Source organism: Thamnophis sirtalis, unplaced genomic scaffold (genome assembly GCF_051295495.1).
Source record: "Thamnophis sirtalis isolate CommonGarterSnake01/CBP01778 unplaced genomic scaffold, rThaSir2_p1.2 scaffold_14, whole genome shotgun sequence".
Lineage (NCBI taxonomy): Eukaryota > Metazoa > Chordata > Lepidosauria > Squamata > Natricidae > Thamnophis > Thamnophis sirtalis.
Genome location: NW_028261394.1, coordinates 543,236 through 570,624, shown reverse-complemented (window position 1 = coordinate 570,624; position 27,389 = coordinate 543,236). Strand labels below are relative to the sequence as shown.

General features: G+C 48.6%; 1 protein-coding gene across 6 annotated transcripts in view; it reads left to right on the top strand.

Moving 5' to 3' along the window:
- Positions 1 to 27,389, top strand: part of CLEC16A (C-type lectin domain containing 16A) — a 41,368-nt gene that overhangs the window by 1,633 nt on the left and 12,346 nt on the right. For 5 of the 6 annotated variants that reach the window (XM_087729094.1, XM_087729096.1, XM_087729095.1 and 2 more), the window contains exons 2-21: positions 778 to 906; positions 1,168 to 1,301; positions 2,728 to 2,876; positions 3,260 to 3,365; positions 4,714 to 4,837; positions 4,934 to 5,108; positions 6,469 to 6,522; positions 7,217 to 7,330; positions 10,519 to 10,729; positions 11,142 to 11,250; positions 11,479 to 11,579; positions 13,234 to 13,356; positions 14,313 to 14,422; positions 14,976 to 15,020; positions 15,963 to 16,013; positions 17,032 to 17,160; positions 19,831 to 19,951; positions 21,976 to 22,127; positions 23,129 to 23,333; positions 23,622 to 23,786. In XM_087729094.1, coding sequence (XP_087585220.1) covers positions 778 to 906; positions 1,168 to 1,301; positions 2,728 to 2,876; positions 3,260 to 3,365; positions 4,714 to 4,837; positions 4,934 to 5,108; positions 6,469 to 6,522; positions 7,217 to 7,330; positions 10,519 to 10,729; positions 11,142 to 11,250; positions 11,479 to 11,579; positions 13,234 to 13,356; positions 14,313 to 14,422; positions 14,976 to 15,020; positions 15,963 to 16,013; positions 17,032 to 17,160; positions 19,831 to 19,951; positions 21,976 to 22,127; positions 23,129 to 23,333; positions 23,622 to 23,786 — 2,507 coding nt within the window. Of the gene's footprint in view, positions 1 to 777; positions 907 to 1,167; positions 1,302 to 2,727; positions 2,877 to 3,259; positions 3,366 to 4,713; positions 4,838 to 4,933; positions 5,109 to 6,468; positions 6,523 to 7,216; positions 7,331 to 10,518; positions 10,730 to 11,141; positions 11,251 to 11,478; positions 11,580 to 13,233; positions 13,357 to 14,312; positions 14,423 to 14,975; positions 15,021 to 15,962; positions 16,014 to 17,031; positions 17,161 to 19,830; positions 19,952 to 21,975; positions 22,128 to 23,128; positions 23,334 to 23,621; positions 23,787 to 26,757; positions 26,845 to 27,389 lie in introns of those variants that run through there. The other variant, XM_087729099.1, reaches the window with a different exon arrangement.

Genomic DNA, 27,389 nt, shown 5'->3' with positions numbered 1-27,389 from the left:
AAATTATTTTCTGGTAGCCAATCTGACAATTTTGTTTTGTGGTAAGAGTGACTTCCTTTCAGCTTTATCGGATTATTCCTTAAAGAAAATGAAGAAAGTGTTTCTCCTGGTGCCACTTTCTCAACCAGCAGAATCTGTCAGGCCTCTCTGTTATTTTTTTATCCCCATAAAGGGTCAGAAATTCTGCTAGGATATTTTATCACCTCCCTTGACCATCTTGGAGATTATTTTTTATCAGCCTCCCATGCCTGTAGGAATTACTTGAGGTGCACAATACCCAGCATCCCAGGTATAAAAGATACTGAAACACAGGCCATGGTTTGTTTTCATAGATTCCATAATTCTGTAAAACCATCTATGAGCAGTTTGTGTGAACAAACATATAGTTCAAGCTAATTATGCCTAAGTTTTATTTGCATCAGCTGGCACCCTTTGGTACTTGCTGGCTTTCCTGTGGTTTCCTCTGGCCTCCCTTTAGCTGGAAGACCATTCCGTTGGAACCCTAGATTGCTGTTTCTGCAGGGAAAATGCCTAGAACAGAGAAAGAAGTACAGGGGGTGCTTTTGGTGCCAGGGAATTTGATTTCAGGGTGGCTTATGCTAAATTAAGAACATTTAACAAATCCAAAGAAGAGACAAGAAGCGATGAGAACATTTGGATTGTTTCTGCAGTGGTTCCAAAGAGCAACAGATTCCCCCACGCTTAACCTTCAACATACATAATCCTCTCGGGACCATTTGGAAGGCCCAATGTTTACTTTCTCTTCTTGTCTTTCAGGTATATGTATCATGTTTTGACCAAAAATACCACTGTGACTGACCACAACCGCAACCTATTGGTGGAAACCATTCGATCGATAACCGAGATCCTGATATGGGGAGATCAGAATGACAGTTCAGTGTTTGAGTAAGAGCTTGTAGGATTTTACTTAATACAGACTCTTTCCATTATGTATATCTAGTAGATTATTATTCCATGGATGTTTTGTTTTCTGTAACTGCTGAGAATTATTCAACTGCGTCGGCCTGAGAAACTAACAAATATATCAATATAGTTCTAATGCTAGTTAAAATATATTATCACTATCTTCACTATTATTACATTCCAGCAATAAATGAAATTTCTCCAATAAGATGTAGTAAATTAGTAAAAATGCTTGCATTCCAGCTTTTTCTTGGAGAAAAACATGTTTGTGTTCTTTCTGAACATTCTGCGCCAGAAGTCGGGCCGATACGTCTGTGTGCAGCTTCTGCAGACTTTAAATATCCTCTTTGAGAACATCAGTCACGAAACGTCCCTTTGTAAGTATACTCGTTTCTTTTCATGCAAAGCAACGTTTTTGTTGAACACAGTTCGCTACATAAGCTACACGTGTAATGGAGGTTCTTGTTTTCTGTCCTGGAGGTTACAGGATTTGAGACATTTTAAATGTATTGGGTACTAAATGTATTAAATTAATTGGGACTTGGCTTGGTTAATATTCTTCAACATACAGTACTGTTCAACCACTTAATTTTATTAAGTTCTCTGTGTTAGGCCAGGTGGTTTCTCTTTTCACATGGAGACATAAATTTTGCAAAGGACCTACGATATAAAATATAAGCTTTTTTAAAACGTGCTTCTAAAATGTTTTGACACTCGTTTTTCCTGAAAAAAGAAACCGTGAACTATAGACAGAAAGTTCTCCTTAGATGCATGTCAACATGGGCAGACGAGGCAGGAGAAGGCAGAGAACAGAAATAAGAAGGTGGGACGTATAAGTCCCTCTCTGCTTCTTCTTGTTTGTGATTGGACAGTTCAGAGGTGACCATGATCGTTTAAGAAACCTGCTGTCAGCTTCTGCCTTGCTGTTGCTTCAGCTGCCATGAAACGGGGAGGGAGGGCTGGTATTTGGGAGGGGTTAATTGATGTGCTGGAGGAATCTTCTAGGATGTTCGAGATGCTCGGATGGCGCATGCGTGAGAGCTTCCCGCTTAGATTAACGGCCTCCACATTCCATCTGCGTGATGCCTGTTTGAAGTTATCTCACACCTGACACTTGAAGGACTTATGATTGGCCTGGAGCTATGATCCCAAGGGGTGGGGAATGGACTATTCTATATATCAATCGCTTTCGCGCCTAATTAAGTAGACTTTGCTTCGCAACTGCTTGCTTACCATTTATAATTAGTAAAAGTACTTTGGATTTCCAATCCATGGAGTCTCTTAGTCTTTCTTTCCTAATTATGTAATGGAGTGACGCTGACACCTGCCTGCTAGAAGGGGTCGTGCTTGTCCTTTAGTTTTCTGGGTTAATTTTTATACTAATCTGTCTCGGACTTACAACGGGTCATTTAGTGACTGTTCAAAGTTACAGTAGCCCTGACAAAAGGGACTTATGACGGTTTTTCATAGTTGCGCCCTTTGCAGCATCCCCATGGTCACCTGATCAAAATTTGGATGCTTGGCAACTGGTTCACACTTATGACGGTTGCAGCGTCCTGGGGTCACGCGATCCACTTTTGCGACCGTCTGACAAAGTCAACAGGGAAGCCGGATTCCCTTAACAGCTCTGTTAAGAAGTTAATCACTGCAGCAATTCACTTAACAACTGTGGCAAGAACGGTGGTTAAATGGGGCAAAATTCACTTAACAAATGTCTCACTTAGCAACAGAAATTTTGGGCTCAATTGTGGTCATAAGTAGAGGACTAACAGCATTTTACGCATCTCTATTTTTTCCCCTCAGACTATTTACTGTCCAACAACTACGTGAACTCTATCATTGTGCACAAATTTGACTTCTCAGATGAAGAAATCATGGCCTACTATATTTCATTCTTAAAAACACTTTCTCTGAAACTCAACAATCACACTGTCCACTTTTTTTACAATGAGGTGAGTCGCAGGCTGGAAACAGAACATCGTTTTCAGTCAATTCTTTTCGCTGAGAGTCGGCTAAACGTTTTCTGGAACGATATATATATTGTTGCCAAATGTGTACCTCCGACATGACTGTGCATCCTAATTTATTTCAAAATCCGTAAACATTTAAAAAAGAAAATAGGGGTCTCTGCTGGAGTTGTAGCTGAGAGCATCTGGGGGGAGGCAGCCTGAGGGACCAGGCTTTAACATTCTGTGCCAACACTTGTGTGGCACAGCAGGGGGCCGAGGGAAGCCTCCTGCACTGGCCAAGGCCCCAGGTGGCGCCTTAACAGGGAGAATAAAAATAAAAATGCCCAAAGCGCATAGCGCCTATCCTTTACTGCCTTCTTCCGCAGCATACCAACGATTTTGCCTTGTACACGGAGGCCATCAAATTCTTCAACCACCCAGAAAGCATGGTCAGGATTGCAGTGAGAACCATCACGTTAAACGTCTACAAGGGTGAGTGTCTTCCTGGGTGGGTTCAGCACTAACCCTTGGGAGGAAGGAGCCGGGCCGTCCGGCGTTCCCAGATTCATTGGGTGAGAGAGAGGCAGACCCCAATTTGACGTAGTGGACCTCGTGAGCCTCTTCTCAGAACCAGCGTTTTAAGCCAGCGCTGCTGTCATCTCAGCCAGGAGGAAGCGATAGAAGCAGGCGGATACTCCGGGAATGTCCCCTGGAGGGCGCTCTTGGCTTTTGCACTCCAGGAAGGATCTTTCTTGAGAATGTGAAAGTGAAAGTTGCTTGGTCAGGACCCAGAGCCGCTTCCTGAAATATTTATTAGAACTTTTGACCCCTTTCTCTCTCTCTCTCTCTCTCTCTCTCTCTCTCCCCCCCCCTCTCTCTTTCTCTCTCTCATGCATGCACACTCTTCTTCATCAGTGAAGGAAATGTCAGCTGCAACCTAGAACTCAGCCAGATGTTTCCCATTGCAAAGAAATAGAGGCCATGTGCCTCTTCATTTTGCCCTAGGAATCCAGACATTAGAGGTAGAAGAAGTTTTTCAGGTAGGGGTAGATTCTGGGCTGGCTTTCTTGTCCATGTAAAGCTGGCGCCCAGAATCTATGGAATCCAGCAAGAGAGGAGAGGGAGGCCCATCGGATTTGCCCACCCCTCATTTTAAAAAAAACACGTAGTTTTGACTTGGGCCACTTCCAGGTAGTCAGACATAGACAGAATTTCTTCTGTTCACAGCTGTGGGGCTTCCAGACCGTCTGTGAGCGATAAAAAAAAACTGTCAGAGTCTTAGTTACTTATAAAAAAATAATAAAGGCTGGATATAAGTAAATAAAATTGAGACCCTACTGAGCAGTCCCTGCCCTGGGATGTGAAGTTGAGGGGAGGGCACCCCCTGGTGGCTGGCCTTGGGACAGGGGCTTCCATGGGCTGCCTGCTTGTTTCTAACTGCTCTCTTCCAGCCTAGATGCCCTGCTGCTCTAACCACTGACCTCTTTGGAGCTCCTGTTAACCCTGTTAACCACGTTGTCTTTCTTGTCTCCCCTCGTCCTCTCTTCACTGGCGCATCCCGTCTCCCTTAAAACAGTGTCATGTAAGTCTGCTGGGGGATTTTCCCGCCTGGTGCTGCTGCCCGGTTCCCTAGATTGCAAGCGGGCCATTCTCGGCGACCGCAGAGTCCAGCCCCTTTATTATTAGATTAATCTCTTAAAGGGGATGTTGACCTTTCTCAAAAGCTGCCCTAGAAATAGAACTGATTTTGGCCCATGCTGCCAAAAGAGAGGAAGGGGTACGTCCTTAAAGCGTTTGGGGAGAAAAGTACCAACAATGATAACAGCCTGTTTGCCTTCAGTGGACAACCAGCCGATGCTGCACTACATTCGAGACAAGACGGCCGTCCCTTACTTCTCCAACCTTGTCTGGTTCATCGGCAGCCACGTGATCGAGCTGGACAACTGCGTCCAAACAGACGAGGAGTAAGCCTTTCTTGTTCACCCAGAGTCCTTTCTTGGGGTGGGGGGCAATGGGGGGGGGTAGTAACTGCATATTTAGTCTGCTCTCTTTTTTTGCAGGCACAGAAATCGGGGCAAGCTGAGTGACCTGGTAGCCGAGCACCTGGATCACCTCCATTACCTGAACGACATCCTGATTATCAACTGTGAATTCTTAAACGATGTCTTGACGGACCACTTGCTGAACAGCCTCTTCCTGCCTCTCTACGTCTATTCCTTCGTCAACCAGGAGAAGGTGAGGGGTCCCTTCCTTTGCTCGAGGTGGCTGCCTTGGGGCGTCCTTCTGAAATAATGCCAGCGCTGGAGTCTCTCTGTTGAGTCACAGAAGCAAACCTGCATGACCATATTAACGCCATTATCGCTTATGTTGTGTGAGGGAGGGAGGGAGGGAGAAGCGGGTCACAGAGGCCTCCTGTTCCCCACTGTTCCCCTGTCAGGGCAAAACGAGGGAGAGAGGGTGGTGGTGACAGCACAACAAGCGTCATCTTTGGACTGTCAGTTCGGTTGAAAGTGTGACAAAGAGCAGCTACCACCTTTCATAACCAAGATTTCTAAACCCCTCTTGATGTAATAATGTGCATGAATCATCCTGTGGCTTTCCTTAGCTAATCGCCTTTTGGCCAGCCGCAGAAGTTACTTCATGGGTTCTGATTAAAGCTTCAGCTTTTTGTCTTTCCCTCCTGGCTTGATTGCCAAAAGCTTCTCCTCCTTGCAGACCCTGTCCCAAGGGGCAAGGGGGCAACACCTGTTTCACAAGCAAGAAAGGAGGCCCTTGCGCCCATCGGTGGCATGTGCCTGCCTCCCTTGTGTTTACACCTGGCTGTTTCTCCAAGGAAAAGCAGAGGCCCCTGCTCAGGAAGGCAGCTCCCTCCGTGGTCCCTGGGACAAGGAGAAGGCACAGGCTTAGAGACACCAAATGAATTAAAAGAAGTCAGTCTGTAGCATAGGGCTATAGAGAGGTGTTTGGTCTTTAAAAAAAACTCCCTGAATACTCCTGGAACCTTTTCAAGGTTTTTATGTAGAGTTCCTCTGAGTGACTTAATACGTATCAAACAGGCGCATCATTTCATTTCATTTATTAAATTTATAGGCCGCCCAATCCCGGGGGACTCCGGGCGGCTTACAATGAAAGAAGAAAAAAGAAAAGCAAAATAAGTAAAAAAAAAGTTTAAGATTCACAACACACAGACGTTCTAATCGGGGCTGGACCTGATCACTAAGGTCAACAGCCCCAGGCCTGCCGGAACCGCCAGGTTTTAACGGCTTTCCTGAAGGCCATGAGTGCATGCACCGAGTTGTAATCCGTTGGTGATGCTTCCTTTAGTTCCCTGGGGATGTTCTCCTTGAGGATGTTCCCCATTCTGTAGACAAGAGGATGACTTGGTCCAGATTCCCATGTTTTCCCCAAAGAGTTGTGCAATTGAGTGATGCTCCTGTTTTAGAAAGAGGGAAGCAACGGGGAGGTTGTGGCAGTCGTTCATGTTTTGAAGAGCACTTTTTGTGTGCAATTCAAAAATGGAAGGAAATGCCGTCGGTCAATACCTGCATTAACTCTTCCACAGTTAAAAGCCGTTTCTTAATTTTTTCCTCCTTAGACTGCAGAACAGCCCAGGATCAGCCTCCAGGTTTCTCTCTATCTGTTGTCACAAGTAAGTGCGAATGATCCAGTACTGATTGAAGCGCAGCATTTCTCAACCTCAGCAACTTTTAAAATGGCTGGACTTCAGCTCCCAGAATTCCCCAGCCAGCATGGGATTCTGGGAGCTGAAGCCCACCCATCTTAAAAGTTGCTCAGGTTTGACAAACTCTGCTCCAGACTCTATTAAGAATTTGATAGAGGGCCACGTCTACTTTTTAACAGTGATATAGCAACGGTGTTAAAACTGACTGTGCCGGGAAAGGGGGGGGGGGGCGTCAGTCATTTTGCAATTGTGATTTGGGGGTTTGGTAAGGACAGGGGGGGGGGACTACAGGACTAGGATCAGAAATGGACTCAATGAAGACTCCAGGCAAATAGGCGGGATGGGTATTTAATGGTTGTGGGGGATGAGATCTCCTGAATTAGTTACAGCTGGCTTTCCAAACCACATTCCCTTTTATGGAAGACTGGCTGCCCTTCAGCGTGATGTTAGGAAGCCCTTAAATATGAGATATTTTCCCTTGTCCTCCTCTCCCACGCACTGAAAGAAATACCGTCCGGTGAAATCAGCCTAAAGTAATTTCTCTTCTACTGTAGCGGAGAGGAAAGTAGCAAGATAAATGGGAAGTTAATCTGTGTGCCCTCTCTGAGTCTCCCTCCCCAACAGTTTTTGCTTCTCTGCCTCCCCCTTCCCCCCCCCCCAGGTTTTCCTAATCATCCATTACGCCCCCCTGGTGAATTCATTGGCCGAAGTCATTCTGAACGGAGACCTCGCGGTGTTTTCCTCAAAAGTGGAGCAAGACGTCCAGAAAAGCTCTGTAAGTAGAACGAAGAAGGCCTGTTGCCTCTCAGAGGCCGCCTTGGGGGGCTGGGGTTCACTTGGCGAGGCCGGGGCCGTGGAGCGATCTGCCTGGCATCTAAAGGGTTCCTGGGTACCCTTTATCTTGGTGCTTTTTTCAGAAAAAAATCAGGCCCGATCTCGCATGCAAGCCGAGAGATAAAAAGCACCGTGGCACATGGAAATGATCTTGTCTCTGCAGCAGGGAGGCTCATTCTGGGCTTTTGCCCGCTTTTCTCTTCAGCGGCTTCTGTTACTGGGAAATCTGTGGTTAGGAGCTTGTCGCCTTTTTCTGCTCTAGCAGTTTGACTTCCACTGAATGTCTTTTGCAGAATTACTCGGTCCTGTGTTGTTGTTGTTTTTTTAAGTATGTGAGAGGTTGAATTACTCGCAGTGGGTTGTAACAAGAGTGGATGTTATTTTGGTGGTTTTTCTAGGTAAATTTAATCCCTCCAAAAGCAGGCCATGTTCAAGAGCTAATCCTGGCATTTTTGCTTTCTTCTTTATTCCACCCGGCAATCACCCTTAACAAGCTCACAGCGTTTATTAAGTAAGATGGGGGTGATTTCCTGAAGCTTTGGAAACAGATCTGGAATAGGAGGGTTGTTGGAAATCTGTCGGTGGCAGAAATATGATCCAGCTCAGTTTGAGCAGACCTGATAATCGCCCTGAAAGAAGCCCAGGGGGGGCAGATGCCCTGCGACTCCCAAAACGTAGTTGGACTTGTTTTGCCCCCAATAAGAGAAGCTTCTTGAGGGAGGGTGGGGAGAAGGGCTGGTAAGTGGAGGCTGCCTTGATGACCACCCTAGAAGCAGTGGGGGTGGCTATTGTAATGCCGGTGGGCTTAAAGAGGCCCCTCCCTCACTTGATGGGGGAGGGGAAGAACGAAGGAAAGACCGAAGGAAACAGCAGCCTTGATGGCAATAAGGCAAGTGGTGCAGCGGAGCAGAAGGAACGTGGCAGCTCTGGTGGCCGCGGTGGCTTTGATTTAGGTTGCCCTTCACAGGTGGCATCACAGAAGACGTGGCTGTTGGGAGGCAGGTCTTCGGTTCGGGCCATGCCATCTTCAGATGAAGTGGGGGTAGCAAGTGGTGGGGGAAAGCTTTTGTTTCCCTGAGCAGCTGAGAAAATTGGGAAAGCAGTTTGGCTCCCACCCCACCTTCCCCTGTCTCTGTCAGCTGGGTGATCAGCCCCCGCCCCTGACGCACTCTCTGGTCGAAATCTGAGTGGTCTGGAGGAAAGTGCTTCTCTTGCTATGAGGCAGTTCTCAGATCCGAGAAGCCGCTTGTGTTTCCAGCGGTGGGAAGTGCCAGAGGAAGGTGGTGGTCTCCTCCTCGCTGTCTGGGGCCGGTGAGTCATGCGCCTTCGCTTGACACCCACCCAAGGCGACCCAAAGTCACACTCGGCCTTCGCCTGGCCTTCTTTGAACTGGTTTTGCTCTGCTTCCTGCCCCAGTCGGATGTGGCTGGCTCTGCGCCTGGGCTTAACCTACTTTCGCTCCTTCCTGTAACCCCGAGGGGGGCCTGGAAAGATTGGGCTTGTCAAGCAGAGGCTCCAGCCTACATTGAAACGTATACAGGAGCCTGGCCCAAGGAGACAAGCCGTGATAAACATTCGTCCCTGCCTGGCGTGTTTCTCAGTCTCAGCTGAAAGACTCTGCCAAGCCCAGCAGAGGGAGGAAACGGGGTCCCTAGGGATACCTAACTGCGCACCAGAACGGAACGAGAGTCGGGTCTTCAGAAACCATAAAACAGAAACCCTTTTCTAGGCAGGGACCTTTTCCAACTGTGGCATCCATCTGCCTTCTTCCTTTTTCTTTTTCTTTTTTGAACTATTACCATCTGGCAGACGGTACCGGATAATAAAAACAAATAGGCTGAAAAACAGCTTCTGTCCCAGAGCTGTAACTATATTCTACTGTGTAATGCAGTGTTTTTCAACCTTGGCAACTTGAAGGTGTCTGGACTTCAACTCCCAGAATTCCCCAGCCAGCGAATGCTGGCTGGGGGATTCTGGGAGTTGAAGTCCAGACATCTTCAAGTTGCCAAGGTTGAAAAACACTGGTGTAATGTAATATTAATGCAGTATTAAGGTTTTTCAATTTAATTTATAGAATGTGAAGGGTGTATGTTTGTGTTTTTATTTTTATAATTGTACACTGAAGTTGGCATTTAATTTCGTTGTACCATTGCAATGACAATAAAGTAAAGTAAACTTTCTTTTTCGGACTGTAAACATAGTCTCAATTCCACGGAAGATCAGAGGTTTCCTGGATTGTACCCTTTAATCTGCTTTTGGAGTGTGTCAAAGATCTGTGGGGCAAGAATTAAGCCAGTCCAAGTGCTCATTGACCACTCACATTCTGACAGAAAAAGAAGGGACAATTTGTCCTTAGCCTTGGTTGGGGATTGATTGAATTTCCATGAAAGGGGAGAAATAACTGTTGTGAAGTGGGGCTTGAATCATCCTCTTGGCTCCTGTTGAACAGGACTCTTGGCATGGAATAAAAATGCAGGTTTCTAGGAGTCGATGTGACCAGCTGCCTGTAATGGCCCTTGCAAGATTTTTCTTCGAGGCTCCAGTGGATTTACTGCCCTCCAGTGTAACCATAATAGGTTCCCAAGAGAGGACAGCGTCACGTCCCTCTGCCTCCACCAGAGATGGGGGTGGCCCCTTAAAGGCTGTGGTGGAAGAGCACAGAGTTGCTGGCATCCCTTGTCCTGCCCCATTCTTGCCACATGCTACAGAGCTGAGGTGGCGCAGTGGTTAGAGTGCAGTACTGCAACCACTTCAGCTGACTGCTATCTGCAGTTCGGCGGTTCAAATCTCACCGGCTCAGGGTTGACTCAGCCTTCCATCCTTCCGAGGTGGGTGAAATGAGGACCCGGATTGTTGTTGGGGGCGATATGCTGACTCTGTAGACCGCTTAGAGAGGGCTGAAAGCCCTATGAAGCGGTATATAAGTCTAACTGCTATTGATATTGCTACAGGCAAGGAATCAGCCACCGAGAGGCCGTGTTTTGGGAGCAGAAAGGTTGCTTGCCGTTTCTTTTGCCGTTCTAAAATACCCAGATGGACTCCTGGCTTTTCTCCCTTTGGAGCTTGGCCTGTTCATTGGGTCAGGAAGGTCACGGAGCTGACTTCCTTCTGTCTGTGCGGATGTTTTAGGCCAAGGCGGGCATCAGGTGCTTCATTAAACCTTCCGAGACCTTGGAGCGCTCGCTAGAAATTAATAAGCAGAAGGGAAGGAAGAGGCTGCAGAAGAGGCCCAACTATAAAAACGTTGGGGAGGATGAGGAGGAGGAGAGGGGCCCGGAAGACACCCTGGAAGGCACCGAGAGCCCCTCCAAGGGCCTCAAGCCCAATGGGGAGAATGAAGGTGAGCAGGGGGGGCCACCTGCCGGCTGCCCATTCTTCCACTCCTGTGCCTGCGGGGCTGATGGGGTGGCTGGCGGCTTCTGCCTTGTTGGGTTCTCCTGGGAGAAACAGGGCTCCCCTTCCTTCTGCAGAGGGCCCAGATAGGAGGCTGGCTTCAGCCCTTCCTGACCTGCTGGTTTTGATCGTCTGAGTAGAATCCCTGGGTTTACGTCAGCAGGGGTGCTTCACAGTCGGGGCACCAGGCATCTCTGCAGGGTCCCTTTGACCAGATCCCCATGGCCTCTTCTGTTTGACCAGAATCGCAGCCTCCCCCCCCCCCCCATGGACATCATCTACCCACCTCTGTCCTGTGGAATATACCCGTCTCTGTAAAACACGTCTGTGTGTCTGTGTCTGTGTCTCTCTCTCTCCAGAAATTGAGATGGTCATCATGGAGCGTTGCAAACTCCTTTCTGCCACAGAGCAAAACATAACAGACGAGGAGAAGAGTGCAGCTGCCTCCGAAATGTGCAGCTGGAACAGGTGGGCGAGAGGTCTTCTCCCCCCCCCCCCATTCTGCGGTGGGACCCATGTAACCCAGCAAGGCCAAGGGCCCCTCCTCTGATGAAGAGTCCTCCAGGGACTCTCTTGCCCATTATAACTCAGGCCCACAGAGGGAGATAGGCCACCCGCAGGCATAAAGGCAGATCCTCAGAAATGGGGGGGTTCTTTTAATTTAAAAAAAATCCTCTTTCCCCCCCCCCTCCCCAGGCCGTTTCTGGATATGGCGTATAATGCCCTGGAGTGTGCCGACTTTGACTACTACGCTCTTTTTGTGTTGTGTCTTCTGTACGCCATGTCTCACAACAAAGGTAAGCCTGTGCTGCCTTGTGGGGGGTGGGGGTCCAAGGGCTGCTGCTCCGAGCCCTTCGGTCGGCTCACGGAATTACATTTCAGCCAAGTCCCCCTTCCCTCCCTCCCGGGTTTTGTCCACCTGAGTCCTCATTTGCATTAGCAAAAGGAGTGAGGTTTTTGGAGGGGAAGCAGTGGGTGTTTGAGCCACACTGCTTCTCGGGGGAAAGACTGAAAATCTGCCATCCATCTCGGGGGCAGAAAGCTCAGCCACTCGTGGCAGCCCGTTGGTCTCTCTGGTTTCTCCTGCCCTAAGATGCAGCTTTTCCAGGGAACCAGTCCCTTGGGCCCAAAGGTTTGGGGACCCCGGTATTAAAGCACTAGAGGTTGGCGTCCATGGATTGCTTAAATTCCACTCATAAATGATTCTCCTGAAAATTCAGGGCCAGGGAATTTAGGGCTAGGAGAATTGCAAACTATTTTGCGTGCATCACGAAAAGGTGTCCCCCTTTGTGTAGAGCTGTGAACGTCTTGAGTGCTGTCCTTAACGCTTGGCCAAAGGTCATTACTGACACACGTGTCGTTGAATAAGGACTGGCCTGTTTCAAAGCAGCTTTTTCTGAGAAATAACCTCACTGCATTACAGGAACAGCTTGCTGCGTTAATGTGGCTTTTTAATAACTTCTCTGCTGCAACCAGCATCTGTTAATTGATCTTCTCAGTTCCTCAGCTCTTGCAAAGGAACATCTGTAGCTTTTCTTGATCTTGGCTGTCACTCTCAACCCCCAACTGCTGGGGACTTTAGTTTCATTTCATGATGCTGTGCCTGTAACTGTACTGAAAGCAATACGGATACCGGTGCCAATCTGTAGCTTTCTGTTTCTCTTCTCTCCCCCTCTGCCTTTCCATTGTCCTGTGGGGCTTCCTCTTCGCCGAGGGGCCTTTTAGTAAGCAAGAGAAGGCAAAAGAGGTGCTGATTGTGACCTCGCTGGGCTACTGAGATCCTGGTGCCAATGGCTAAACGCCAACGGACGCAGCTTTTGACTCAGACTGCAGCCTCGGGCAGCAGAGGCCCCCTTTGGCCCCCTGGGATAGCCATCCTCTTGGCTCTGCATCCTCTCTGAGTACCAGAGTGCCTAGTGAGAACATTCTTTGTACGGAGGAAGTGAGAAGCACATCCAGAGGGAGGCTTGAAGTGGCTCTCAAGAGGTTGATTTAGGTTTCATCAGCCCTTTCTCCCCCTCCCAAGGGTCAAAACCATCCAGGGGTCAGGAGACACAGGAGGAATTGACCAGAGGAGGGGTGGTGGAGCTGCTACTTGAGAAGGAGAGGAACCACGTGGTCCCAAGACTTTCAAGATGCTTATCAGGGTCACGAGCTGGAGGGAAGCTAAAGATGAATTCAGTGGAGAGGAGAGAGGGAGGAAAGCGGGCTGTTCACTTTGTCTGAATGGGGCTCCTGTTTCACCATCTTTATTAGCAGCCCAGAGTCGGCTTAAAGTTGGGTCTAATGAAATAATTAAATCCTCGCCTCCGAAGCTTTCCAAATTTTTGTGTGGTCAGCTTTGAGGAATTGTACCGCAAGCCGAGCTGCCCTTTGTCTTCCCTGTGGTTCTGGGAATTGCTTTGCCAAACCGAGTTCTAATGGCAGCATTCCGTTCCTGTTCCTCCCCAGGAATCAAGCCCATCACCCTGGAGAGGATTCAGCTCTGGGCACAGGACGCCGAGGAGAAGAATTCCTACAACCCTGGCCTTGCGGAGAGGCTCATCAGGATCATGAGCTACGCTGCTCAGCCAGGTAGAGGGTTCGCCATGAACCACCTTCGGTCCTGGAACTGCGCAGCGGTGGGTGGTCTAAGAGACGTCTCTGAAAAAGGAGGAAACAGGCAGCTGTTTTCCCCAAGGGCAGTTTTGGACAATAACAGCAGAAACCAGCAAGCAGCGGCTTAAAGACATCGGGAAGAGTCCTTATAAGCCCACTAGTAAGAGCCGAGGTGGTGCAGTGGTTAGGGTGCAGTACTGCAGGCCACTTCAGCTGACTGCTATCTGCAATTCGGCTGTTCTAATCCCCCCTGGCTCAAGGTTGACTCAGCCTTCCATCCTTCCGAGGTGGGTGAAATGAGGACCCAGACTGTGGGGGCGATATGCTGACTCTGTAAACCGCTTAGAGAGGGCTGAAAGCCCTATGAAGCGGTAGATAAGTCCAACTGCTATTGCTACTCGCCTTCTGTGGCCTGCGGCAGTTCCAAGCAGCCTGGGTCTCCCAGGACAGCCAACCGACCCAGTTTTTGATGGGAGCTTATAAAAGATCCCCGACTGCCCAGAGTTGTGTAGGCAGGAACCTCCCTCCACAATCAGCAGAGAGATTGGCTGCTATTCCCCTCTTGGACTAGTAAAAAAAAGAAATCAAAAATAGCCCACACAAAGCGTTTTGGGTAGAGGACTGAATCATTCTGCCCCTTTTCTGCCTATGAATAAAATTCCTGCTTCTTAATGCCTGGTGGAATTTCCACCCACTTTTCGGTAATGTTTCTGTATTTAGGGGAAGGAAGCATTTCACTATTGGGGTGTTAAACTACACACACACACACACACACACACACACACACACACACACACACACACCTTGAATTGGTGTGGGACAGATGTGAACTGAAACTGAATCTGCCAGGAAAAAGTGTCAACAGTTCAATGAGTTTTCTCTGAACCTTCTGCTCTGTTTCCCTCTCCCTCCCCCACCCCCCCACCCCACAGATGGCAAAATCCGTCTGGCCACCCTGGAGCTCGGCTGCCTCCTGTTGAAGCAGCTGGTGTTCAACAAACACGGCAGCATTATCAAGGATGTGCACCTTGCTTGTTTGGAAGTGAGTCTCTTCTTTTTTTTCAAAACGAAACCAAAAGCACAAAACTGTCTCCCAGAGGTGATTTGTCCTGTTAGGCCCATCTCTCTTCCGAAGTAAATTGCCGAACCGCAAGTGATGCCTTTCCCCCTAGGAGACCCCTCTGTGCAGCTGGAGCCTGTCCCTGCTTTTCCCAGCAAGGGTGGTGGATAGCGGGACTCTGAGGCTCAGGGCTCCCCTGTGAACCCTCCATCCCTCGGCAGCTGAGTCTGAGCCGCCCCACCTGGATTCCTCGGAAGAGGGATTCCTTTCTTGACCCTGTGCTGCTTTTGATTTGTGATCCTTGCCAATAGCCAGCTGCTCTTCGTAGGCGTTCCCTCTTTCCCTTCCACCCATTTCTCCCAGCCTACGTGGTCCTTATGAAGGAACGCCGTGGCCCATGTCTTCCTTAATCATTTTCAGGGAGCAAATCCTTCGTGTTGGGGAAGGGAAATCAGGCAGGGAGGCGGCATGCGGACGTCTGTTATCCTCAATACGTTGTGTCCTGAATGGAGGATTTTTCATTTCTCTCTTTAAGGGGGCAAGAGAAGAAAGCGTTCACCTGGTGCGGCGTTTTTACAAGGTAACCTCCCAGTCTTTTAACTCTTCCCAAACTGAATTCTGGAAAGACCCAAGGGAGCTGGGCGCGGCTGTTCTGGTTCCCACAGAAACCCTTGCAATACGACGCCAGGCGCTCGGTCGTTTCTCTCCTGCTCGATAGAACCTTTCCATAAGCGCCTGCCTGGCTCTGATCGTTCGTGGCCTCTGAGCCACTTCAGGTTTTGGATGTTTCTGCATTGAATGGCTCCTCACAAAGTTTGCGCGGAGCAAAAGACAGTTTCCAAGACGGCAGATTAGCTGTGCGGGAGGAGTCCCTGACCACTGTTGGAAGGGACAGAGGACAGAGGGGGTTGCCACTTAAAAAGTTTAAACCAGTGTTTCTCAACCTTGGCCACTTGAAGATGTCCGGACTTCAACTCCCAGAATTCCCCAGCCAGCGAATGCTGGCTGGGGAATTCTGGGAGTTGAAGTCCGGACATCTTCAAGTGGCCAAGGTTGAGAAACACTGGTTTAAAGAGTTGCCCGGGAAAGCCAGATGTCCCAGCATGTCCACAGCTGATTTAATTGAGGACTTTAGATATGGTTGGTGGAGAATCTGTCTCAGACAAAGGGTCCTTCAGTGGGCGAGAGGAGGAGGAGGAGGAGGAGGAGGTTCTTATGAAGCTGCTGAATTGGACTCTCGCTCGCAGGAAGCACTTCAAAAGCAAGTGCCCTCCGCTCCAGGCATGGCAAGTTAGGGCGGTATAACCTTTCCTCCCGATAAATGTTTCTTCCAATAGAAGAAGTGTAAATGGGAGTTGGAGTTGTGCTCATCCCCGCGTGGGAGAGAAGCGGATCCTCAAGGAAGTGGGATAATGGGAAGGAAGGCTGCTTTAAGCCCATCAGTAAAGAAGTAACATTGCCCCCCCCCCTCTAAGAATGCTCACGCAGGGAGAGAAAATGAAACCCTTTCCTTCCTTTAAAGGGAGAAGAAATTTTTCTGGATATGTTTGAAGATGAATATAGAACAATGACCGTAAGTAACGACCAGATTGCCAGAGAAATACGAAACTGGCAAAGTGGAACATCGTTGCAAACATTTGAAGTTTTGTTTAAAAGCGCTATTGCTATCAGTCACCTTTTAAGGAAAGAGAAGGGGGTATTGAAGAAGATGCCGATAAAATAGGCAAAATATGAATTAAAGATTAATAGTGCTGTGTAAATGGAACAGTTGAACAGGGAGAAAGCTGGACGCGTTGGCAAAGCGGGAGAAGGGAGGAAGCTGAGCTGCAGAATGGGTGACCCTAGTCAACCCCAGTGGCTCTTTTTTTTTTTACTCTGAAAAATATGTTTATTTCCAATTCATTCCATACAATCACATGTATACTGTGCATAACCGGGGCATATAACATTGAATAATAAACATAGCCCTCCCTTTTATAGACAATACCCCCCAAGATACAAACCCAATATACCACCTTGACCCACCATACACCCTCCTTCACCCCCCTCCAACTTTCATTCTTCCTTCCAACATTCCCCTCTACTTCCTACTTCCCCTCCCCCTCTATCACTCCTCTCTCTCACTACTTTCCCTCCCTTCCTTCTCCTTCTGCCTCCGATCCTCTCTCCCACCCTCTCTTCCCCTCTTTCTTCTTTCGCTCTACTCCTCCCTTCGGTGTATTTCTATTGTCTATCAATATGTTCAGCTTGTCCTATTTTTACCCTAACATTAAAGAGCCACAGTATACAAGTGCAATCATGTGCTTTAAGATCTAACACGTATTATATTTCCCCCCTCCCCCTAAAACCCCACCTCCCTTCCCTCCCCCCCGACTTCCCAGTGGCTCTTTTGAGGTGGAGGGAAATGCACCAAACCCTGAGAGGTTGCATCTCTCTCTAAGGGTGGGTGTTGGCCATGGCCTGAGAGACGGGAACCCTTCTGTGGCCTTCTGTAGAAAGGGTTGTCTTTGTCCTGTTACGGTCTCCTCCGAGGAAGAGGAAAGGTGGATGGGGTTTGTACATGAAGTTGAGGGTAGCATTTCTTCCACCAGCTGAAGCCCATGAATGTGGAGTACTTGATGATGGATGCTTCCATTCTGCTGCCGCCCACGGGAACCCCCCTCACGGGCATCGACTTCGTTAAGAGGCTCCCCTGTGGCGACGTGGAGAGAACCAGGCGGGTGAGTTGGGGCTTTGCCCTCCAGTCCTAAGTGCTCAAGGGACGCAGCGTCCCCTGCCTTCTCCTGGAACAGCTGCAGGGTTGGGTGGAGGTTTGCCTGGCTCTCTCCTAGCTGGCCCCTCTGGCCACCCTGCTCGCTCCATGCGGGAGTGACGTGATTCTGCTACTGTGGGGGCTTGCAGTGATTGTGCCAGCAACTTTCTGCCTGCCTGCCTGCCTGCCTCCCTCCCTGGTAGGAAATTGTCTCCATGAGCTTTTGCAAAGGATGATTGGAAGAGAGAAAGTAATGAGGGGATGCCATGAAGCTGGAGAGGTAGAAGCATTCAGAGTCAAGAGGGGGGGGGGCATTATATTTGCCCCACACATGTGATGCAAACTAGGGAAGTGCGCAGCCACCTGTGAGTGCATGTAGAGCATGACAAAAGTGTTGAAGCATGCCAAGCCCTGTTGTGCGCACAGACAGGCGCTTCCGAGAAAGCCCTGCGTTTGAATGCCGGATCTGGCTGCTGGGCTGATGTGAGGCTGAGGGCTCTCTGCTCTCGGCTGCCTCCTCGAGTGGGTCGTGCCTGGGGAGATGGAGGGCGGGGAGCTAGACGAGAGCGAAGAAGAGCTTTCTTGGAAATCCCAGCTGCAGGGCTGGTCTCTGAATGGTTCGGTTTATGCAGCTTTTATCGCCGCGTTATCTCTTATCTTGTTTTTCACTATAACAGGCTTCTGGGAAAAGCAAAGGAACCTTTTCCTAGAATAGAACACGCTCTTTTTGAAGGGGTTTCTTCATAGACGTGAAGGTCATGAAGGAAAGCCATTCTGTGAATCTGTATGTAATGAATCTCGGGTCGTTTAGTCTGGAACGATTAAAAAACGGTTAAGGTTCCTATTTTTGATCATAGTTGAAGCAAGAGTTTCTGCTTCCTGGAAATGGAGATTTTAGATCTTCGGTCCAGAATTACAGGGCGGTGGCAATCTTTGTACGTAGATTTTGTCCTTAAAAACAAAGGTTGCATTCTAATGCATGTAAATAAAGTACATTAAAAATTATCTCTCTGTAGGAAGCCACAAACCACATCCTTTTGCAAACTCTTGGTTGAGCCTTGAGTAACTTCTTGATTTTTGCTAGCTTACTTAAAAATGACCCAAGTGACATTTTCGGGCTGAATTCACAAAACCCACCAAATCCTTGAATAAATGAGATGTAATTGCTGCGGCAATGTCACATCCTTTGGCCGACAAACACATCCTCCTGCAGTCAAATGGGAGGTTTAATGCAGTGTTTCTCAACCTTGGCAACTTGAAGATGTCTGGACTTCAACTCCCAGAATTCCCCAGCCAGCATTTGCTGGCTGGGGAATTCTGGGGAGTTGAAGTCCAGACATCTTCAAGTTGCCAAGGTTGAGAAACACTGGTTTAATGCATTCTGTCGACTAGTTTATGAAGCCTTGTCTAGTGAAAGCTCATCCTCTTGGTTCGGTTGTTGCCGTTTCCTGCATGTTTGGGCTGCCTTTGGAAAGACCTCAGGGAGGAGACCTGGTTGAAACGAAGGCTCTGAACCGTAGCACTGGCCACCTATTTGGCTTGGGACCCACCCATGGGGTTGACCAGTGGAGACCTCCGTGGCCTCTTCCTCCACTTACCCACCATTTTAAGGTCCCGTCAAGGGCCGTGTTTGAAAAAAGCCCGGTGCAACTGCCTAGGATGGGCTTCTTGCTCGCTCTCTCACACCTGTTTCCAGATGTGCATGTGCATACAGAGAGACTCCACTACAAGCCCTAGCAGTTTCTGGGTGAGGCTTCTTCTGGAACGTTCCAGGGCAACATTAGGTAGCCTGAAACCATTTTTTCCATCTTCCAACGTGCTTATGGAATCTCATTCTCCCAGTAGCCTGAAATGGACTCAGAAAACAGAAAATACAAGACTTTACATGCTGGTCTTTTTTTTCTTTTCTTTTCTTTATCAAAAGCTGGTGTTTGAGGACCCATTTCAATTTCATTTCAATTGTTGCTCTGCTGATAAGAACCGGTGGTTTTTATCTGGCAGCCAATCCACAATGGCTTTGGGAGTTAATGATTTGCCAAACAGACCTACAGTAAATCTTTTTTTCCACCTATCCTTTGTCAGGCTATGAAGTGGAAAGCAGCGGCAGCCATTTGCAAAGGGGGGGTGTTTTTTTTGGCTGGGTTTCTGTATTTTTGTATTCTCAGAAAATGGGCCCAGCAAATGCAGTGCAAAGTGCCTTTCTCCTCCCCGTCAATCCTCTGGCAACTCAAATGGTTCCCAGCCAGCTTGGCCTGTGAACCCAGTTCAATTCTGTTGACATTCTGGCCAGAGAGGATGACGTTTGGAGCCACCTTCCCCTGAAGGGGGTGGGGGTTGCTGGTGTGGAGCCTTGGCGGCTGGCTCTTTCCCTCCAGCCCTGGGGAGATGATTAAAGAAGCCTGCAGTTCTTGGACCAAAGAATCATGGGCCGTTCCTAATTTTGCCCCCATGCTGCCATATCCTGAACTGCTCCTGTCTACCTGTATGGCAGGCTGCTCAAAGCAGTTTTAAAAATCAAAGAAGGAACGACTTGGCTGGCAATGAAAAGTGTTTTTACACAGAATATTCAGGGCTTTGAGACATTCTTTATCTTTTCACCCGCTCATCCTGAACCTCTCTTGCCTTTTTGTGCCTTCAGGCCATCCGAGTGTTCTTCATGCTGCGTTCTCTGTCCCTGCACCTCCAGGATGAGCCAGAGACTCAGTTGCCTCTGACGAGGGAGGAAGACTTAATTAAGACAGACGACGTCCTTGACCTGAGTGAGTAGCCCCCCAGGAGAGAAGCCGAGCAGCTGCTCAGCTTCCTGGGGAAAATAACAAAGGAAAGGCAATGGGTTCTCCATCGTTGTTTTGGTTCCGCCCACTTTCAGGTGCTTGGCTTCCAAAATGCTGCCCCCCCACCCGCACACACACACACACACACACAAACACCTTGCTTGATTGATGGCCTTCTCTCAGTGCATAGTGGGATCTCAGTTGGTCAGGAGGGAAAAAGATTTGGGTCCATCTGCAGCTGTTCCAGATGGTAACCATTGTTGCAGATCATATCTACGCAGCATCTGGAGGAGCAGCCGAGCTGAAGGAAGGCCATTTCGTCCCTTATGGCTCTGTGTGTGTGTCTCCTAATCCCCTCCCCCACAGGTTGTTTTTTGGTCTGGGAGAGGTGAAATCACTTGTGACAGTAACTCTAACTGGAAGTCCCAAAATAGCCCCATGGCCTTCTGGTAAATAACTCTTTACGATGAGGATAAATTGGGTGTGCTAGGAAATGCAGGGCCCTTGTTTCCCTTTGGGTACAACCTCTATGAATAGAAAAATGTCAGTCACACTTACGGTAGTCATTATAAAAGAATTTATTTTACTGTAATGGGTATTTTAGGAAGTTGAACCCTGCATTGTTTGACCTGTCGAGCGAGGAAGCCCAGATGATTCCAAGCAGCCATTCAGTCCTTCTCTTCTTCCTCCTCCCCCCCGCCGAGTGCTTCCTCACCCAAAGTCCATAGAAAAGGCCATCTGGAGCCTGCGTCAGTGGCAGAGATCGAGGGAAAGAACTCCTGGACAAGCAGTGGCTGAGAGAGGAGAGGGGAAGGCCGGGCCAAATTGACGTGGTTAGCCGGGAGCATCTCTTCTGTCCCAGTCTTCTGTTCTGCTCAGCGGTCCCACTGCAAAGGGCTGGGAAACAGGATGGAAATAAGGGGAACGGGAACCCCTTGGGAGGAGGAGGAGGCCTAGGTGGAGGGCTGGGCTTCAGGCCAGATGATGCTCTCTGCCCTTGCGCTGGGAAAGGAGGAGGCTGCTCTGGGCTCCCACCTTCCCTTCCTGGGAGTTGTGGTTGTGAATTGCTCTGGACTCTGTCCCCTCGGGAAAAGGCTTCCCAGAGCAGAAATTAAATAAGCTTGCAAACTAACTGGATGTAATTACAATTATATCTGCCAACTCTTTTATATGGATGTGCTTGAAACAAATCAAATTACAATATTCCTGTTGGGTTTCAAAATGAAATATTGTTGTTTCTTGCATATTGATTTTTTTTTTAATTAGTACCTGCTTTGCCTTCCCTCCTCTTCTTTTTTTAATTTTTAGTAATGCCCATTGATGTGGTTTTAATATCTATTAATCTATTATAGGGTTCCTGTAACCCTGACTCTGTTTCATAGAACAATCACAATTGCGCTCTGGAGCATTTAAGCGCATTTTGCAATTCATTTTCCCAGTCTGCCTTGACCAAACATGCCATTCCCAACATTCCGATCACAGTTACTGCAAATTTTAAATAATACTAGTTATTTTTCCTGGAAGCCAAATTCTCTTCTGTGGAGATTAGTCATCTTCCGCCTCGACGAGACCTGTTAGTCTCTGTTAGTCTGTAGGTTCTCTCTGCGAGAGACTCACCCCTGGCACTTAGTGGGCCAGCCAGGCAGAAGCTGCAGTGGTGATGCTGCCCCATCTCAGCCGCTGATTGCAACCCCAGACTTTCCCTTCCGCCCGTGCCGAGCGCGAGTCCTGGCCCTTTGCTCTGGGTGATAACCATCGACTTTAAAGAGGCAGGCTGACGTCTCTCGCGCCCAACTTGCACTGAGTTCCCTGTTTTAGAGGGGACGAAGGGTATTCAAAGCTGAGCCAAGTAGAAGTCGATGGGCAACAGAGAGGCCTTGATTACGCAAGGGGCCTTTTCTGGGTCTCCTTTGGGGCCTTCAGTCAAAAAGGGATCAAAACCTCCCAGTAAAAGTAGTTGGACGGGATCACCTCGGTCATAGCTCTCCTTCCTACTCTTCTTCCTTCAGATAACAGTGATTTGATTGCCTGCACCGTCATCACCAAGGACAGCGGTCAGGTCCAGAGGTTTCTGGCGGTGGATATTTACCAGATGAGTTTGGTGGAGCCAGATGTCGGGCGCTTAGGCTGGGGAGTCGTTAAATTTGCCGGCCTTCTCCAGGTGAGCATAAAACCTGGCGGAGGCTTCAGGTTTCGAGCTGCAGGTCCTGGCAAGCGGAGCCTGCAGCCGCTTTATAGCAAAGCCTTCCTTGGCCACTGGTGCTGAGCAACTCCCCCCTCCCCTGCCCAGAGGAGCCACCGGACTCTCAGGGGCTTCCCAAGGGTGAAGGTGCCGAGGCTACTCCGGAGTTTTTCAGGCAAGAGGGATGTTTTCAGAGATGTTTTCTCCTTCACCGTGTTCCTCGCTAAGCCAGGTGGCTTACCTTTTTTGGGTCGAGAGCCGAGGTGGCGCAGAGGTTAGAGTGCAGTACTGCAGGCCACTTCAGCTGACTTGCAGTTCGGCTGTTCAAATCTCACCGGCTCAAGGTTGACTCAGCCTTCCATCCTTCCGAGGTGGGTAAAATGAGGACCCGGATTGTTGTTGGGGGCAATATGCTGACTCTCTGTAAACCGCTTAGAGAGGGCTGAAAGCCCTATGAAGCGGTATCTAAGTCTATCTGCTATTGGGTCGAATACGCCTGAGCAGCTGCTGGTGCGCATCATTTCCTGCAAGAGGAGACTTGCCAGTATTTGTTTGTGGCTAAGCAGCTTCCAGTTTATTGACTTTGAAAGAAACAGGATTAACCAGCACCGTAATTGACTGGCTCCACGCGACCCGGGGGAGCCAGCTCAGCGACAGCTCTAGCAACTGCCTTGGCAGAATCCCTGGAGCCCAATTTGTATTCCTCGTGGTTGCTTAGGGTCTTGTGCAAATTCGGCCCCTTCGGTAGGCAAACCCGTTCTGTGTGTTGTGCGAGCAGGAGAGGTGACTTCCGAAGCTAGAGTGTGTGAAGCCTCTGGTGCCCCCTTGCCTGGCCTTCTCCGTTCATAGCGGGAGAGGAGAAAGCGGGGCTGGTTTGGCTGCCTCTGCCTCGTCTTTTGCAAAGGGAGCCCTGGCGCCTGGGCTGGGTCTCGGCTCGGGGCTTTGCTGACCCTCTGCGTTTCCTTCCTTGCCCCTTGCAGGACATGCAGGTGACAGGAGTGGAAGATGACAGCCGGGCCCTGAATATCGTCATACACAAGCCGGCTTCCAGCCCGCATTCCAAGCCCTTTCCCATCCTTCAGGCCACCTTCGTCTTTTCGGATCACATACGCTGCATCATTGCCAAGCAGCGCCTGGCCAAGGGAAGGATCCAGGCTCGGCGGATGAAAATGCAAAGAATCGCAGGTACCGGCCTGGTCCCTTCGTTGCTCTCGGGGTCCCACGGGGCTTGGCGGCCTGCTTTTCCCCCAAGAAAGTCAGAAGCTGTTCTTTCTTCTGGCTTTCCTAGTCTTGGCAGAGCCGTTGTGGGATCACAGCTCCCAGGTCATAGTAGATTAGCCAGGAAGGAGCGTTTACCTGCAGAGGGGGGGGAGAGCTTAAGGCCTTCCATGCGATGGTGTCCCGGCACACTGGTGCAGTCTTGGCTTTCTGAGTTTCTTAGCCAAAACGTAATGTGTGTCTCCTTGAACCCAGCACTTCTGGACCTGCCCATCCAGCCAGCCAATGAAGTGATGGGCTTTGGACACAGCTCAGCTGCCACATCACACCTGCCATTCCGGTTTTATGAGCAAGCCCGGCGGAGCAGCTGCGACCCAACTGTGCAGCGTTCGGTGTTTGCCTCGGTCGACAAAGTTCCAGGTAAGCTCCCTCCTCCCTCCCTCCACCTCCCGCTTCCCCCAGGTGCATCTTAGGTAAGATGCCACAATGAGGTTACGGCATTGTGGCAGAGGAAGGCGTGACTCGGTGGCAAATGATATTCCCTTTCGGCGAGAATATTTGCATTATTTTTAGCGTTATCTTCATGTAAAAGTCTCCCTTTGCTCCTCCTCTGTGTCAAGAATGCAGCCAGAGTAAATTGTAAGAAAGTTCAGAATCCAAAACCACCATAAATGGATTGAGTTAAAAATGCAAAAATAAAAATTTGTAACCTTTTTTTAAAAAAGTAATTAAAACTTGATAGTGCTGTTTACAAAGAAACCCCCCCCCCAAAAAAACCTCTGTTTGAGGAACTGTCCTGATGGAGCCTTGTTTTTTTTGGGGGGGGGGGAGGGGAGACGACTCTTGAGGGCTTATAGCAACATGGAATCTCTCCTGCAAGATTTTTTAAATGCTGCAGGTACGTACTAATGTTCCCTTGTCGTTTCTCTAAAGAAGTCTTTACCAGAGCCTGCTTGTGATGGAGCCTAGATGGGAGAGGCTTAAAGGTGTGTGAGAACAGGCTCCACAGGAAGAACCCCGTGGGTGGCAACTGTTGTGTTAGATTATTGAATATCCTTTGTTTCCATCGTTTCTGGCTCTGTTTTATTTATATGCAGCATTTAAACCCGGTGCTTCTATTTGCAGTTGGCTGTGTTGTGTTTCTTTCATCTCCGGTCTGTGAATCCCGTAGAAGTAGTCTCCTAAAACGCTCTGCTTTTGTCGATTAAAACAAATTAAACTCAAAAGTTATTTAAAATCTTCAACTTAATAAAGCTAGGAAACTATGCTGTTTAAACCATGGATTTAAATCAGATTTCCTTTTGCCACCAATGCTTACTGCCTAAGAGTACTAACTGCTCATGGGAATACTGAATATTTTAAAATTGAATTTTTATAAGCATTCATTCTTATAAGGTGGGTGTGGTTCTCTTTCTTACAATGTGCGGTTGTGGAAAAAAGATCCTATAATGTTAGAAAGTGATATTTAAAAAAACGAAGCGACCCAAATTGATAGATCAAAGCAAGACCTTGAGAGTTCCAGAGTCTATTCAGTCCATTACTATTATTTTTGGCCTATTGCCTAGACCAGTGTTTTTCAACCTTGGCAACTTGAAGATGTCTGGACTTCAACTCCCAGAATTCCCCAGCCAGCATTCGCTGGCTGGGGAATTCTGGGAGTTGAAGTCCAGACATCTTCAAGTTGCCAAGGTTGAAAAACACTGGCCTAGACACTCCTAAAAAACCCTTCAGCTGTGCACTCTGGCTAGGGACCCCAGCTCAGAAAACGAGCCGGGGGGGGGGGGGGAAGGACTGGAAGGGCAGAGCCTGCGTGGAGCTCGGGAGGCCGCCCAGTTGGTGCTTGGGAAAGGCCTGGGCAGCCTCCAGAGCCCACGTGGAGGTGCCGCTCCAGAGTTTCTGCCTCAACCCCGCCTAGAGTTGGAGGACGAGACCAACACAGCTGCTGCTTGTTTGTGGGCAAGAGTGCGGTCATTGCACAAGGGACGGGAAGGACGTCAGTTGTGTCACACGGTGCAGAGGCCACGGCCGGAGGGAGGCGCTTGCACTAATGATGAATCTGGCACTCTTGGGCTCCAGGAAGCTGCTCTGGCAGAACGTTGAGGTCGGCTTTGGATTTGACAGCTGAGCCACGGTCTCTTTCAGGGGCTCTTCTGCTTTGGCTCCGTCAAGGGGGGCTGTGGTGAAAGGAAAGGCCACACATTGGGGTCCCTTTGCGGCTTCCCTCCAGACTGGTGCCTTCCCTAGGCCTGGGCCTTGAGGGGTCCTCAGAGGGCCCACCTGCACAGGTAGCAGCTCTGTGGAGAGGGGAGGTCTGGGCTGAAGCAGTTGGTGGTGGATCCAGACATCTCCCCATCAAACGGGGCCCTGAGTGGGGCGGGGGCAAGGGCCATCCTCCCAGGTGGGCCAGCTGCAGCTTCCTGGGCTCTGAACAAAGGCAGTAGGAGCGAGGTGTGCCGTTTTGTGAAGAGGGGGGGTCTGTCGTCCCCCCCCCCCTCTTAGCTTCCCTTTCATTAGGATTCCCCGTCCAGGCTGCATTTGGCAGAGCCAACGGCATCCACAGAAATCTGCCTCTGGCATCTGGTGGGCGTGTTTTGGCTGAGGGGCCCAAGGAAGAGTTTGCCCAGCAGGCCATGCGCCCTCTTGGCAGCCCTCAATACTGTAGCTCAGTTCAGGGAGGGAGGAGCCAATGTCGCGACGAGATGGTTGTGTGGTCTCAATGCTCTGAGACCACAGCCAACACTTTTGCCACTGGGTGGTCCAAACGGACCTAAACCGTCCCGAAGAGATGGTGAACAGGAAGAATACATCTTGCTGATCTCGGGGATATCGCAAAATCCTCGAAAGAAGCAAGAGAAATTCTTCTAGCTGGTGACAAAAAATCCAGCCAAGGTTGACAAAGTCGGGGCGGCTCCAAAACATAAAAATACGGAAAGAGAAAGAGTTTCGGAATTTTTATTGTTTTAAAAAAGAGACTGCCTATAAAAACTCAAAAACCAATTTAAATTAAAGAATAGAAGAATCAAGCGGCGGAATTGAATTGGGAATGGTTTTTGGACAGTGGTTATCTTACTTTTTAAATGTTACTTATATGGATCGAATCTACGCGAACCTTTTGAAACGGATGGATTAAGTTTTCTTCTTCTACCTTCTCTTTGTGACTCTCTGTAATTTACAGACTAAAGTTTTCCTCTTTTATTGCTGTGGGTATTTTTCTAATTCGTTTAAAGATTGGACCTCTTTTTCTAATTTGATATACAAAAAAGATACAAAAGAAATTCTTTAATAGTGTCTCCGCTCCGGAGACTGGGAGGTATCGTTGATCGGAGTTTTGTCTATTCAAAACGGAACGTTTTTCTTTTTTTCACGGATTGCTTTGACTTGGCGCCTCAAGGCTTTACTGTTTGGCTACAGACTGCTAAGAGCGCACAGATGTCCTTTTGAAGTATGTTTTCGACCAGAGAGAAGTGAGAGCAGCGTTCTTTGTGAATCTAATTTTGTTGATCTTTCAAGCTAGAGTAGCTGTGTTTGTCAGAATGACACAATCCCAAGGAAAAATAGAGGTCTTGACTGCAAAATATATTTTCAAAATTACAGAAACTATCAAATATAGTAGAGAAAAATCTGGAATACCTAGAGCACATAACAAGAAAATATGATGAAAAAATTGAGGATGTTCATCAAATGCAAAACGGGGTGATTGAAACTCAAAAAAACCGAAGTGGAAAATGAATATACAGAGACTAAACCTGCTGTTATCTATGGCAATTGGTTTGTTCCTGAAAATGGAAAGAATGGAATACAGAAAGAGGAATTAAATGGAGAGGAAATCTATTCCAAAGATCAAGATATAGAAGAAGATAAAATTAAAGAACCTATGGACTTAAAGAATTCCACTAGCAAAAGTTTTGATAACACTGCTGACAATCAAAGACAAACTGAATAAGGAAACAGAAAGAGGGCATCAAGATTATATGAGAGATTTTATAAGCAAGGAGTGCTAAGAGAAGTCCATACAAAGCTGAT